This window comes from Sciurus vulgaris, assembly GCF_902686455.1.
Source record: "Sciurus vulgaris genome assembly, chromosome: 10".
In the NCBI taxonomy this organism is placed as follows: Eukaryota; Metazoa; Chordata; class Mammalia; order Rodentia; family Sciuridae; genus Sciurus; species Sciurus vulgaris.
The window spans coordinates 7690840-7707256 of NC_136470.1; the positions used below are offsets into that span (position 1 = coordinate 7690840).

Genomic DNA, 16417 nt, shown 5'->3' on the forward strand with positions numbered 1-16417 from the left:
CTACATGATATACTCACATGGATGTGTCACAGGCACATCAATTTAGTATGGTCTAGAGTGACAAATGTATTCATCTTCCAGTGACTGACCAATGCCACGAATGGGCCCAGAATCCACTAAGGCAGAAACCTCAGACCAGTTCTAATCACTGCCTTCTGCCTCAAATCCCAACACCACCCACAGGCAATTTCTGTCAACTGTATCTCTAAAGTACTGTGAATCCTTCCACTTTTCCACTTCTCCTGCCATTACCCTACTCCAAGCCATCATCACCTCTGGCCTACAGTTCTACAACAAACTCCCAACCCACTTCCTTACAGCATCCCCTTCAAATCCACTCTCCTCCCTGAACTAATCCATTCTCCTCATTCCCTTACTTTACTGTTTTATTACTACTGTGAAAAGCCAGCAGCCTTAATGCAGCCTTCAAGGTCGAGCCCCTGACTACCTCTCCCCCTCCTTTGTCTTCAGGCCACCTGGGATACTATCAGTTCCATAAATGAAACAGCCCTTCCCATCCCAGGCCTTCACATTTCTGACCCACTGTTTAGAACATAAGGACTATATGCTTTTGCTAATTTCTGACATCAGCCATAAATAGAACCCCAAGAATTTGCTGAATCAGGGCTGAATGCTACTTTTTAATTAATACTATAACCATAATAGTAAATGTTATAATTGTACCACATACTGTAAGTAACCAAATATTTACTAATATATGAATGTATGTTAACTATAAATTTTCACATTTACTAGCATGTGGCAAGATCCTATGGAAGAAAAGTGGGCACAGTAAATCACATGTGTCTACAGTTCATCCCAACCACTGCAGCCCGTCACTATGGTGAGAGGGTGCAACTTTTGGTAGCAGAAATACCCCGCAACATACATTCATGACAATGGAAAGACTAGAGATGCAAAGTTATTTACTGTTGGAGACTGTGTAACATGATGAGAGTAGGATAGAGGATAAGAACCCATTCTAGTTCAGGCACTTGGATTTATTACTATTAAATAGGAAAGTATGTTTATTTCGCCAGCTACCCTCCACCTACTGCCTCATATACACAATATGCTACATTTTGCCCTAAAATGACCTTAGAAAAAGTACCTATTCCCTCTTCCAGTTTCCATGAGGTTTTGCTAATTATTCCTGAACATTCCTCTCTCCATGCCCCACTAACTTTTCCCCAGGAGTGGGGGTGGGCAGCAATAATTGCAGCCTCTTATCAGTGATATGTGATCAACAGTGGCCCGTTTTCCACATCCATCTCTTAACTGATTCTAGGCATGGATGGGGAAGAGATGCTATCTACTGACTCTCTCAAAACACAACAGTAAATACATAAGAACTTTGGGCCACAGGCATTCCCCATTACTATAAATCATCACTCTCATTTCTCAACAAATAATAATAACTATTTCCCAAGTTTCTTAATGTTACCACTAAATTACAAAAGTATCATTCAGATACAAGAGTCACTGTCAATACAGTGATTAATAACCATCAGTTGAATAAGCATGCACATTTTGAATCAAAAGTTAGTTATCTGGCCAGGCACAGTGTCAAATGCCTATAATCCCAGTGACTCAGGAGGTTGAGGTCCACAAGCTCAAGGCCCACCTCAGCAACTAGAAAGACTCTCAGCAACTTAGTGAGACTGTTTCAAAATTTAATTTAAAAAGCATCTGAATTTAAAATTATATATGCTCTTTAAGTAATAGAAATTTATCAGGAATTTAACCTACAGATATACTTGTACCTGGATACAGAGCACAAGTAAAAGGATACTTATTATAGAGCTATTTTAATTCTTTAAAACTAAAAAATCTGTATCCTAATAAATCTGTAATTATACACAAAATAATCTATACTAACAAAGTATATACAAAACCTGATAGATTGAGTAATCCATTCAGTAAAATACTACACAGTCGTGTGAAAGGACAAGGTAGATCTCTGTAAATACACTGATATGCAACAAGTTCCTGGATTTAAATATTAAAAAGCAAGATGTACGACCACAGTGTAGTTATGTTCCCACCGCGGTTTTTTTTTTTTTTTTTTTTTTAATCCGTTACATTGTAAAAAATGTCTATATTCGGACTTAGGAAAATGATTTCAGGTGGTTCAACATGATGAGTGTTTCTACAGGCGTAAGATATTATGCAAATGCACAAGGACATAGAGAGGGATTAGGGAATAGGTCTGAGTTGGGCAGGAGATTTTGGTGTACCCTTTTCTATCCCATCTTTTACCATCAGCATGTTTCTGCTTCTTAAAAAAGGGGTGAACCTCAAAGAAGACTAAAAAACAAGGTTTTCTTCAAAAACATGAAAAGTAGCTTCTAAACAGAGACCATACAAGTAAGGGCAGAATTAGGAATAATTAATCAAATCAACACATTCACACTCAAACTACACACACAAAGATTTTTTAAATTCTAATAGAAACATACAGTTAAGTTGCTTTATACCTTTGGTCTCAGAGAAAACCAGAAAAATAACCAAGGGAGGAATTTATTTAAAGTGTGTGTCTACTACTAATCATAGTTGGTATCTGATGAAAGGGAATATCGTATGATGGGTAAATATATTATCGACTAAAAAAATTCCATAATTTTCCAAAGTAAATTTTTAAAAAATCAAGGCTAAGCTTTTCCTTTCTCCAATCACATTTCCTCTTACGCTGTTCATTATACCCCTGAAGGAATGTGAATTTTCCATGTGCGCATCCCACAAGAATTAAACCCCAAGTGCTACACACTGCACATGCTAGTTTAAGTACCAAAGTTACAGGTTCGCCTGCCTCCTTTCCTCAATTCTCCTCTGAACTACAAGTTTCTGGTTACTTCAATCACAACTGTCACTCTCATAATGCTTTGTAGTTAGCAAACTATATTTGAAAAGTGGCTTCTAGGAAACCAGGTAAAACGGAATCTCATCCACACCTGGCATCCTGGGACTCACCACACATTCCTAAGCCTGAAAGGAATCCATGGGAGAAGGGAGAAGTGGGCAGGAGAAGCAGGAGGCAGCACAGTCCCCACCTCCCACCCCACCCCACCCCACCCCGCCCCGCCCCGCCCCGCCCCTCCCTCATCCAACCCCATCTCCACATTTCCCAAGCACAACATCCACAGGCTCAGAATGGTTTTCATTGGCTTTTGGCCTCATTATCCATTCAAAGGTGGTCTCTGATTTACAAACTGCAGCTATTGTAACATTAAAATCACTATAACAGATATCTTGACCATTTCTGAACAAAGCATTTGTTTCCCAACTTATACTTCATCTTAGGCTTTTTCCCCTCTGCCACTAGTCTTGCAATATTTATATTTCTCTCCTTTGAAGATAATTTTTCACTTGTTTTACCCTTGATGTGATTAGAGAGTACTATTTTGGGCTTTTCCCCTCTTACCTGCATTTTTAATTACACTTTTACTTTTTATCAAATATTTCAAGCATACATTAAAGTACAGAGAATAACATTAGCATAATGAACACCCATGTACCAGTTGTGTACCAACTTAGCAAGAAATTAACATTTTGCCATATTTACTTCAGCTTCTTTTGCAGAAGTTTGTTACAGTCGACATCCACTGTGTATCACCTTTCCATCTCCAAATTCTTTTCCCTCCGTTTTCCCCAGAGATAGCCACTCCCCTGGTGTTTAACAACCCATGCATTTTTAAAACATTTTTAAAACATTCTCTGTATTAAGAATATGCATACTGTTTTGCATGTTTTTAAACATTATATAAATGGCATCATACTGTACAAATCATTCTGCAACTTGCTTTTTTTTCACCCAACATTGCATTCATTTTAACTGCCATTGAGAATTCCATTGTATGAATATACCATAATTTATTTATCCATTTCCCTACTGATGGACATTTAGGTTGTTTCCATTTCTTTACTCTTACAAACAATGCTATATGAAGGCTTGTACATATCTTCTTGAGTACACATTTGAGAGCTTGGAAGGGATGACCCTAGAAGTGGGCTGCAGAATATGCACATCTTCACCTTGTCAGATTGCTCTCCAAAGTGACTGTACCAATTTATAATTTCTCCAGCCGAGTATGAAAGTTTCCTTTGTTCCACATCCTCTCAAACACTTGGTATTACGAAGTTTTTAAGTTTTTGCCAATCTGATGGATATGAAAAAGAAACTTATAGTTTTTAATCTGCATGTCATGTAAGGATAACCATGTCCTCATAAATGTTTATTGACTATTTGGATCATTTGTTTTAAAAAATGTTCAACTTCCACATTTCCCTTTTATTCTATCATCACCTTTCCATAGTGATTAATAATAAAAGACTCTGCATCCAGGCTGTCTGGGTTCAAACGTTGGCTCCATCACATATACCTTGTGTCCTTTTTTGATCTCTCTATGCCTCCATTCTCTCATGTGTAAAGAGGCACAGCACCTACCTCACATGGTTGTGAAGGTTTTATAAGTGAACAAGCATGAAGTACAATAGCACACCCATGGTGTAAGACACAGTACTATTATTTTTACCCTTTTAGAGAATAAACTTGACAAAGTTATTCCTTAAAATTTGATTATTAATGTTCCAAATTATATTTACTAATCTTTTAGGATTAAATTATTTTAGAAGTTTCAGCATTTGTTACTTTAATCCTTTTATTCCTCTTTTCTAATATTAATTTTAAATGTTCCATTTCTGTTCTCTTGCAACTCAATAGCTAAGATTGGCCTTATGGAACAACTGAGGAGGACATCCTTGACCAAACTGGTGGAAGGAGGATGCTTTACCCCCAGCTGTCCCCACAGATGCTCAGCAGGATTCCCACGTCACAACTAGCATCCCTCTGATTTGAGAACTTCATAACATCTCAACCTTGGTGACTAAGCTCCAAGCCCTTCTCAGGGCATAGGTCCTCCTGTGTGAGTAGGACATCTCAATTACTGACAACATGTTCTCTTCTTAAGGCTCATCATTCTAGTCATTTTGATCAGGAGTGACCCATACTATGGACTATGAAAACATTAACCCTACATTACAAGCAAATCACATAACAATGTGTGTGTAAGAAGGTAGGAAACACCAACAAAACTGGTGTGGCATAGCTTCATATGTTAAATAGGCATCCAATACATATTGGTGATTGCCTAATAAGGAACAAAGGGTTCTCGATGCTGCTGATCTGGCTCTAGTGAAAATATAGATGGTGTTCGACAAGCTATAACATCAGGAAGGAGGTACAAGAATACCCTGCTCCTGGCCTTTACCTCACCAAGCTACCTGCTTCTGTGTTTCTACTTTCATGCACCTCCTGTTGTAGCAGGGTTTGAGGAGGATCCTCCTTGTGTGTCACCCTGGTTTGCCTCTCAGCTTTCAGAGCTTGAAAGTAGATGACTTTCTGCCCAGCAAGTTTCAGACAGGCACCTCAATTTCCACAAGAGGCTAGCCAAGTTGCAAACCTATTCATCTGATCTTGAAAGCATACAGATTCACCTTCAAACACCACAGAATATCTGCAATTCTGGATCTAGCCAGAGGCAATAACCTAAAGACATTTGCAGCTCATTTCTTGTCAGAACCAGTTGAGGACAGTGGTATTGATGGAAGACTGTGTCAAGCCCATCCATTCCTCTAGTCTAGTTAGCCTCGGATTATCCACGGCTTAAGCCATCTAAAAGCTGCATAACGTTAATACAGCGGTATTCTCCAAGGTGGTTGGATTACTGGTGATTTTTATTTTCTTCTTTTTAAACTCTGGTATTTTCCAAATTTTCTACCATGAGAATGTGTTCTGTTTATAATAAAAGAAAAACACAATAAATGTTATTTTTAAAGCTCCATACTTGGAATATATTGTCTTCCCCACTCCCAACCTCCCACATCCAAACATTAAGTGCTTTTACTGAGAAACAATTGAGATCATGGTTCTCAGTTTCCTTGACTTCACAAAAAAACATTTGTGCAACCCCAAACTTCATTTTCAGAGTCTTTCCCCCCTATAAATACCAATGTTGCTGGGATTTTTTTCTGCTCTTATCATTCAATTAACATTAGTAAACCATTTAAGAAACTTCCTGGAGAAGGACGCACCGGGAGGAAAGCTCATCTGAGCAATTGGTGTACTACTTCTTTGGAAACAATGAAAATCACATAACTTGGGGCTGGGGTTGTGGCTCAGTGGTAGAGCGTTTGCCTACCATGTGTAAGGCACTGGGTTCAAGTCTCAGCATCACATATAAATAAATGAATAAAATAAAGGTCTATCAACAAAAAAAAAAATTGAAAAAAACAACAAAAAAGGAAAATTACATAACTTGCCAAGTTTTCCTTTTTCATTCTGGGCAACAGGAGGAAAGGGTCAAATATGAATTATTAGTATTTCTGCAGGCCCATACACCTGTGCAGGCTTGTCCTGACAATAATGAGCTCTAACTTGGTTTTCTTGTTTTTCCTGTTTTGAATATTCTATTGTGTGTTCATAATATTGTATTATGTGTTCTTCAACATACTGCAAACCCTTCTTACAGTAAGGTAAAAATTAAATACAATAGTGTACATATTCAATATTAATACTTGTAATTAATTCCTTAAAATTTTTAAACTGAAGGGGCAACAAAATCATGGTAGAGTATATCAATTTTTCTCAACAAGTAAATATATTTGACATAAGGAACTAAAAATTAGTTATGATTCCACTCTTACAGTCATACTATTAAATTTATGTGCTTTCATTCACTCTGAAAGATATTTACTTAATTTTTTCATACCAAGAAAAATTGAAGGGAAAAAAATGTCGTGGCAAAACTATTTCTTCCAAAACAGATTAATTAATAGGGCAAAAGGACATAGCATGTTATAGGTGTTATAAACACAGACTTTGACATCAGATGAGATCTGTGTTCAAATCTTAGCATCAGTGTTCACTAGTGGTATGAGCTGGTCATAGGTAAAATGCGGAGAATAATATAACCTACCTATTAAGGGTGCTGTGACACTTAGCATGTGAAGCAATTAAAACAATGCAGGACATATGCGTGCACTCAATCAGCTGCTGCAGTCACCGTTACTATATACACAGCCTACTATGCTCTTTTAACCATTTATCCATTTTTGCCAAAAAAACAAAACAAGGGTTTTCTTGCACACCTACAAAACAGAAATGTTTCCCCAAAAATGGGTATTTAGCATAATAACTCAATGATTGTGGTACTTTAACCAACTTACCTAAACTGTCCAGTACGAAGAAAACAAAGAGCTCGGTTACCATAAAGAAGGTGGTTTTCAGGTCTTAAAAAGAAGTAACATTTAGTCAGTAAATCACATTATATATGAAACAAACATACATCGCACTGAAAACAAGGCATGAAAAAACTTTTTAAAACTTTACATCTACATGGCAGAGCAGGAAGAATACAAGATTTGGAGTCTTAACTGGGTAAATCTCAGTTCCTTACTTCCTCAGTAGGCTTCTTCAAATCAACTTAAACTACTCTGTATTCAAAATAAAGACAATCCTTGCTCTGTCCAGCTCAGAGGACTATTGTCAAGATCAAATAAGACATATTATTAAAAAGTTAGTTGACTACAAAGTATGCTGTAACTAGAGAGGACAGGATTATTTATGTCAGGACCATGCCACCTTGGCAAAGAACTCCAGGCAAAAGGAAGCTTGAAAATTTCAACAGCAACTTAAGTAGCTTCATTTCAAAGCTTGTTCTTTTTAGTTTGGCTGACAGTATGAGGCCAGAAATGTTTCTTTCTTCCACCTCTTCCTCAATAGAACAGAGTAGCAGTCTTCAGTGCAGCATGCTGACTACATTGACTCATTCTCCATGAGGATGAGCAAGGTAGGAAAGGGAGCAGTCATGTACACAGCACCCTTCAAAGACTGCTATAATATTAGGTGGCCCAACTGAAGTAGTCGCTAGGAACAGAGTGGCACGCCTGGGGGAAGACTACAAAATTCTAGCAGCTGAGTAATAAAACCAGGTAAAGAGAGCACATGCATCCTCAACCATTCCAACTATTTTCCTTTAAAAGTTCCCTCTAAGAAAGCAAAAACTCCTGCGTAGGTAGCATTTTAAGTATTAGGAAACAATCCTTTTGGATCAGTTATTTAGAAGGAAGTAGTTGAGAGCAAAATGAGAAAAAGACAAAAAAAAAAAAGGATGACTCTGCTGGGAAGCCTTAAGGAAACGCAGCAAGGCCGAACCAAATTAACCACTGTATCTGATTTGCTTGAACTGTATTATTTAATTAGTTCCATATATTCAGGTTACCTCCAATGCTACTAACATTTAAAGATGAAAAAACAAATCTATTCTGCATAATAAATTGGAAGAGAGTCTACAATTCTTCATCTTGCTTTTATTTTATTTATTTATTTATTTATTTATTTATTTATTTTATTTTATTTTATTTTTTTTTTGTGGTGCTGGAGATTAAACCCAGGGCCTTATGCTTGCAAGGCAAACACTCTACCAACTGAGCTATATCCCCAGTCCCATCTTGCTTTTATTTATGCTAACATTCTAACTTGAGCTGCCACACAAAAACATTGCTCTGTTTTGCTCTTACCTATATTCAATGGCTCTGGTGTAATAGATAATAGCTATATCAAATCTTTCTTTGGAAAACTCTTCATTTCCTTTCATTTTCATTAGTTCTCCTTGCTGAGAAACCAAGGTGAAAGAAGACCCATCAATTAGCTCCAAAGACAATCAAGAAACCAATACCTAGGAAAAATGGATCTGGGTTTCCATCTTTAATTTCAAAAATAAGCTAGGGGATTATTTGTATAGAAAATAATATTCGATATTTTGGTATATACAGTTGACCCTCAATATCTATTGTTTCTGCATCTGCAGATTCATTCAAGCAAGCAAAACATTTGGAAAGAACAAAAAGTGTCTCTATGAATATGTACACTTTTCTTCTTGTCATGTCCCTTAAGCAATACAGAATAACAACTATTTATATAGCATTTACATAGTACTAGGTATTAGTGATCCAGAGATGATTTTAAATAGATGGGAGCAGGTGTGTAGCTTACAGCAAATACTATACCATTTTGTATGAAGGATTTGAGCATCAGCAGATTGGTATCAGAGAGGATCCAGGAACCAATCTCCCTCAGATATTGAGGAACAAATGTATATTACAAGAAAATTTTCTCCAATAACTCAATACTAACTTGTTATGGAATATTAAAAAGTAAGGAAAACCAACACATTATAAATTACTAAAATAATTTTTCCTTCACATGCAGTATTTCACAGGCCCATTTTAAAATATCTTATCCATATGGGACAGCAAGCTACAAATGAGATGCAAAGTAGAATTTTAACTTTATGCCAGCAAATGTGATATTATTCAATAAACCTTAGTGTTTAAAAATATATAAATTGTAAAGCAGGCAAGTTGGCTAGATTAACTACAAAATATGACATGGCAGGTTAGTAAGAATACATATGAAAAATGTTACTGATACAATCAATTTTAACTTCAAAGTTTTAAAAACAATTAAAAGAAATTAGATCAATGGCTCTAGAGAACTTAATTGAACATTAAATATTTTCCTAAATCTTTTTCAAAAAATTGAATTAAAATCATTATTTCCTCTGAGTGAACTACATGGCATGTGAATAACATCTCAATAAAATGTTATATGAGAAAATCATTTCTTCAACTCATGAAAGGTTGATTAAAAAATAAATCAAACTTAATTTTCAATTAACTTTTAAAAGTAATAAAAATTTCAGATTAAAGTATTATCTCTTATTCTAAATCAAAATTCATTAAAATTTTCCTCAAACATGTTATTCAATCTTACAACAGTTCCTTAATATTGTCAACAGGTTTTTAAATTAACTTCCTCTGACTGTTACAAGTTCTAATAAGCATCTTTTCTAAAAAAATATTTTTTAGATGTTGACAGACCTTTATTTTATTCATTTATTCATATATGGTGCTGAGAATTGAACCCAGTGCCTCACACATGCTTGGCAAGCCCTCTACCACTGAGCCACAACACCAGCCCAACAAACAACTCTTCATACATATTACAGGTAAATATTTATCCTCACCTCCATACACTCCGCCACAATTTTGGGTTTTAATTCTTCAAGTAAATTGCAGTTTTCTGTTACAACTTTGTTATGTGATACTTGTCTGTTTAATTTTTAGGAGAGAGTGAAAGAAAATATTTGTTAAAAAAAAAAAGACTGGTACTGATAATATTCTAATTCTTAGGTTAAGTAGATGAGTTCATAAAGTTTATTATAGTATTATTCCTTCTAAATATCCTGTTTCTTATCATCTTTCATGTATATTAAATATTTTAGAAATAAATAAAATGTTACAAAAAACAAATTTAATGCTTGCAATAAACCTAATCTTTTTATTAACAATTAAAAAAACTAATTACTCTATTTGTTACTGTAGTTATAACAAATGCTTTGTCATAACATATTCCAAATAGGTCTCATAATTACTCAAGTCAATTCAACAAACATTATCAAATATCTACAATATACCAGCTACAATGTTCAATAAAAATATATAAAAATAAAACCCTAGAAAACTATTTTCTAAAATGTATTCAATAAAATAAATGAGTATTTAAAATGAATAGTTTACTCTTCACAAAAGAAATGTTAACAATGAGAAATTATCTGAAATACAACTCATAGAAAAATCTTTATAAAATATTTTTATAAAATAATTTAACACACTAGCACACTAGATAGCTAAACTTTATGTCAAAAGTTTATCAGGCCTCACTTTCTATATTTTAAGTTGTTATATAAAAAGGATTTTTTAAAATATGGTAAAGAGTCAAAACATTTTCTGTTTCAAGATTCCTATAAGTACACTGTAAAATACTGCTAATATTCAAATGCTTTAAAGAAAATCATTTTAGGGCTGGGGACGTAGCTCAGAGGTGGAGAGCTTGCCCAGTATGCATGAGGCCGTGGTTTTGATCCCCAAAAAAGAAAGAAAAGAAAAACAAAAAAAAAGAGGGACTGGGATTGTGGCTTAGTGGTGGCATGCTTGCCTGGTACACATGAGGCACTGGATTCAATTCTTAGTACCACATAAAAATAAATAAAGGTATTGTATCCATCTACAACTAAAAAAAAAAAAAAACTTAAAAAAAACAGAAAGAAATATACAAGGCTATTTCTTCATACATAAAAGAATAGCAGATTTATCAGGAAAATGAAAATCACAATCTTATCTTGTTATTTTCTCGTATGAATGAAAAGACATAAGCCCAGCTGGGAGTTTTTTTATTTGACTATTATATATAATAACTTATGACAACCATTTGATAGAATTTTAAAAGTATGATGTCAAAACAATTCATATGATAAGGAAACAGAATAAAACTAACTGTAAGGTTAAAGTTCTCTTATTCAAGTTATATTTGAGGTATGTCTAATATGTCAAAATACACTCTACTGTCATATATATCTAAAAAGGATAAAAATAAATGGAAATAAAAAATTTAAAAAATTAAGAAAAACATTTTTAAATGCTCTTACACTAAATCAGAAATTACACAATTACACATTCCATTTTCCCACATAATACTTTAAAAACTGAGTCAGCAATTTAAAGTACTTATACTTACATTCAGTGAAGAAAATACTTAACATAGGCCAACAATTGTCAATTGATCCTAATTTAGGTAGAATTGTTACATCGCCTGTGTATTTTACCCAGTTTAAAGCTTCTTCCATTGCCAAGATTTTCTGTTTCAAAAAGAGGAATGAAGAATGATACTCAGGTATTCTGTAACACTGTAAATTTATGTTGAGTATTTCAATCCTTAATACAAAACTTACACAACCCTGTATTTTCATTACTCCATCACACAACAGAGAATAATTGAACTGCAACACACAAGTTAACAGAAACCACGGACTCACATCTTTGGGGGACCTCAGGTCACCCTCAGAGTTCAGCATGCTTTTGCAATGATTACAGGACCTGAAAGCTGAGGTCTACATCCAGGCCAAAACCTGCCCTAGGCAGGAGGGAAGTGCAATATTACAAGGGACACAGGGGGTCTCAGATCTCATCTAGACTAGGACTTCCATCTTTACCCCAAGGTTAAATGTACAATTAAATTTCTCCACAGGGACTACATATTTGACATGGTCTGTGGCAAAAAGAATTATTATGAGATAAACATCAAGAGTATGGGTGGGTAAATGGACACTCAGTGCAATGATTCTCATGAAGGGTCAAGAGTTCACAGAAATATTTGTTCTTTTAGTGTCTGAAATAATCACAGAATTAAATAGCTAGGTTGCCACTGCTAGTATCAGGCTTAAAGGAAACATGAAGCCATTTACATCACCAGTAGCATTAAAATTTGGTTTATCACTGCATCTGGGGATTAACTAGTAATTATAAATAAAAAATATTCATACTAGGGAAAAATAATTTCATTTGGGGGAATATATGCCAGTAAAACAATCTAAAAGAGAAGAAAGAACCTGTAACGTACATGGGTAAAAAAATATAGCCAAATCTACAAAATGAGATTACTGGAGTAAACATAGAAACCATACTACCAATACTACATATAACTTTGAATATGTGGTCTCGATACATGGGAAAATGGGCAGCGATGGGACTGCCATTTATTCAGTGGGTGCGCTGGGTTCCCCACATTTAACACTTACATTTTCTATTTTATAACCAATTCTCAATAAGCCTTCGATAAGGAATGAATCATTCTGCAAACATAAAAAAAAAGAACAAAAAAAGCATTTTTTTTTCCTTATTCTTGGATTTTCTAATAGAAAAAAAAAAACAAAAAAAAAACCTTCCATTTTAGGAATACAGTCTTGTGTTGCATGACATTTTTCAGTCAATGACGAGTCAAACAGGACAGTGGTCCCATAAGAGCTGAAGAGTACTATCACCTAATGACAATGTAGCTATAGTGATGTCATGCATGCCATGATGAAATGTGCTGCTCACAAGTTTACTGCATATTAAAGCACGGCACAATTATATATACATATAACACTTGATAATGACGTTAAACACGTTATTGGTTTATGTAACTGTTATTTAGAGTGTACTATTACTTATTGAAATAAGAAAAACTTCACTGTAAAGTAGCATGCCATTATGTCAGCAGAGTCACTTGTATTCACTATGTCCCTTAATTGCATTAAGAGGCCACATCCAGTGACTGATCTATACCACCTGGGTCTATGTTAAGTATACTGTTTGATATTCAGACAACAAAACCACTTGATTCCTTAGAATGTATCCCCATCATTAAATGATGTGACTGTATTACATAGTAGTATATTTCCCACAAGCACTTACATGATCAATTTACCCCTTAAGAACTCTAAAACAAGAGTTCTACAGCTCTAGTAATAAAATGATTTTGTGTAAATTTTCATTAGACATAAACTTTTTATAAAGGTACACTGGCTGGTATGTTATTGTAAACAATTATCAGTGAGAAATACCAAAATGTCCTTTCTAAATTTAAGCTTACAATCAGAATACAATCAAGTATAACACCTGGTTCTAAAATCAACTGAAACAAGAAAAATTATCAAATGGTTTTTAAAAAAGAGAGAGTCTCACCATAATACAAAGATACCTCCTCAAATCTATCCTAATAAATTTTATCCCAAAGGCAAAAGTATTTGTCAACAGTGGTATGTTTTCATGTCAGAGACAGAGTTCACTGCTTTCAGAAGCTGTGACAAAGGTTTCTATGAACCAGGGCCCCCTTTCATTTGTGACAAATTCCAATTTCTCTCCTTTAATATCAAGAAGCAATTCTGGTCTATTATGGCATGTCAGAACCAGGACATTGGCCATCAACCTGATCAGTTTCATACCATGGAGAGCAGAATAATCTCAGGTAAAGAAAACTAAAGGCTTATCTGTTAACTGCTATAAATTGGTAACACAGGCATGACGCTGTACATTTATATGCCTTAAGGGAGGGGGTGGTGTTGGGCTATACTCTACTACTTACCGCAACTTTCTTTGCCAAATCCACAATATCTTCCATCAATTCAAGATACTGTAATTTCTTCAAACTTATCTCAGAAGCACGAGAACTGCTTAAAGACAAATTTTTTTAAGAGATTACATTCTCACATATACAAATTCATTTAATTTTATGCTTAATTATATTACAAGCTATCTGACAAAAAAATTCAGTTCTTTTCTTCACTCTAGGTAATATGAGTAAGGAGTTTATTAAATGAACCAAACCACATATTCTGTCCCTCTTCTGTTCGATAACACTGACATTTATAAAAGTATGTTAATTTTTCCTGACTTAACTTCAAGTCTACTATTACTATTCAGAATTATTTTGCTATAGTTATAATTTATTTTTCATATTCAAATTCCAAGAAGTTACTTTTTGTACCTGTTAAAAGCAAAACTCAAAAGCACATAAGAATGAGGGATAAGCAAGGCGTGGTGGCACATGCCTGAAATCCTAGCTATTCTAGAGGCTGAGCAGGAGGATTTCAAGTTCAAGTCTAGCTTGGGCTATTTAGCAAACTGCTCCTCTCAAAATAAAAGCTTTTAAAAAGGGATGGAGGTGTAGCTCAGTGATAGAGTGCTTGTCTAGCATGGGAGAGACCCTGAGTTGAACCCACAGTACCAAAAAAAAAAAAAAAAAAAAAAAAGAATGAGGCGTAAGCCTTCATTGTACTTGGCATTCCTTAGTACTGTGCTGCATGCTGATCACTGCTCATTCAAAATTAATAACATATAGTAACTTACGTGGTCTCCACACAGGGATGTAATCGTGATATTACAGAACTGTGCTGATGTTGAAAAAGAAGTGGCCAGAAGATATATATTTTAATGGCATCACAGTAATCTTGCAGGACAGAAAGTGGTTTACTACACCATATATTGCAGATGTCAAATTCTTAATTAAAATAAAAAAGTTTAAAATTAATATTTGTGCCTTGTTTTTAATGAATCAACACTGTTAATACAGAAAAGGTAAAAAATGGATGAGAAGACAAGAAATAAATTAATGTTTTAACCTGTTAGATGTTAAGAATATTTAAGTGTTAGCTAAAACTCTATTTTAACAAAAGGTTTTAGTTTCCAGAAAAAAAACCCTATTTTTTAAAAAGACATATAAATCTGTTTTGTTGATATGATTACATAGATAAACTCCCCTTTACGGTCCTTCAATAAATTAACATTAATGTGTCAAAATGCTCACCTAAATGTTTCTCACTTTGGGCATAATCTTTATACTTCATACCCTAAAAAGAAGAAATTATTTTGATTTGCAACTAGTAAAATACATAAGTACAGTTTTGTTTTTAATCTAAAGATTAGCAGAACTAAACTGAAAAAATTCAGTGTACATTACTTATATGCCTTTGAATATATCTTTAGCCAGTGAGTCTTAACTGAAGGGCTTTTTCACATTTCCTGAGTTTGTTTCTATAACTCCGTCAAAGAGTTTTTCTAAGTCAGAAAGCCACCTCCTTCCTTCACTCATTCTCTGAAATCCACTCTATTATTGAGGCATTGCTTACTCTTTTGAAGAATAACCTCTTCAAAAGCATGTGTATCTTCCTGTAAAACCCACAGCCACAAAAACATCTTTACTCGGATGCCCTAAACCAGAAAGCCTTTAGGATGCCATGTTAAAAACACAAAATTTGACAAACCTACTTACCACTCCATCACAGTAAAGCTGAGTCACACGAACGTAGTCATCGGTCGTATATTCAGGAGCAAAGACACAATCATCTTCGTAAGGGCAACTTCCAACAACGCATAATCCGCACAGTGAAATCTCCCTCGGTAAAATCGTCCATGGCACACAATCCTAAGGAAACAACACACCACCAGTTCAGTAATTAAATCATTCAGGATGACATGAGCAGCAGTTTTCCTGGCTTCTATAGTATAATAGAAAATACTTAAAACCTATGCTTCAAGGAACTCTCATTGGAACACTGACTTTTGTCCTCATTCTGCTATTCTTTTCCTCCGACTCTCTCCCAATAGTTTTTATCGTTCTTCCTTTTCTCAGATTCAGATATTCACCATCACTACTCTGAATTTTTTCTGTTTACAGGTATCCCTTAGATAGAAGATAAGGGCATTCTTATTTACTGTGTATGTGCCTAGTATACAGTAAGCCCTCAAATAACTGCTGAAAACGGAAAGACATTCTCCCACTGCTGCACTCTGACCGCACCTGCTTTTACCGCACCCCATGCTTTATCATCCATTCTCAGTGTCCTGCCTGAACTAAACCCTGACCAGTGAGAAACAACCATGTTTCCTATCAGTGCTCGTCCTCCCTGTGTGTCTCTCAGTGTCCTCTCCGTCTTGGTCCAGGGTGGATCTATCAAGTGGCCACATCCAGACATGCCAT

General features: G+C 35.0%; 1 protein-coding gene across 1 annotated transcript in view; it reads right to left on the reverse strand.

Moving 5' to 3' along the window:
- Nucleotides 1-15851, reverse strand: part of TTC3 (tetratricopeptide repeat domain 3) — a gene marked incomplete at its 5' end in the record, with an annotated part of 91920 nt that extends 76069 nt beyond the window's left edge. Inside the window, 12 exon segments of the mRNA XM_079155206.1 lie at nt 7225-7287; nt 8578-8672; nt 10086-10150; nt 10153-10170; nt 11636-11756; nt 12696-12749; nt 14024-14108; nt 14788-14938; nt 15245-15287; nt 15710-15798; nt 15801-15821; nt 15824-15851. Coding sequence (XP_079011332.1) covers nt 7225-7287; nt 8578-8672; nt 10086-10150; nt 10153-10170; nt 11636-11756; nt 12696-12749; nt 14024-14108; nt 14788-14938; nt 15245-15287; nt 15710-15798; nt 15801-15821; nt 15824-15851 — 833 coding nt within the window.
- Nucleotides 15852-16417: the final 566 nt, after the last annotated feature.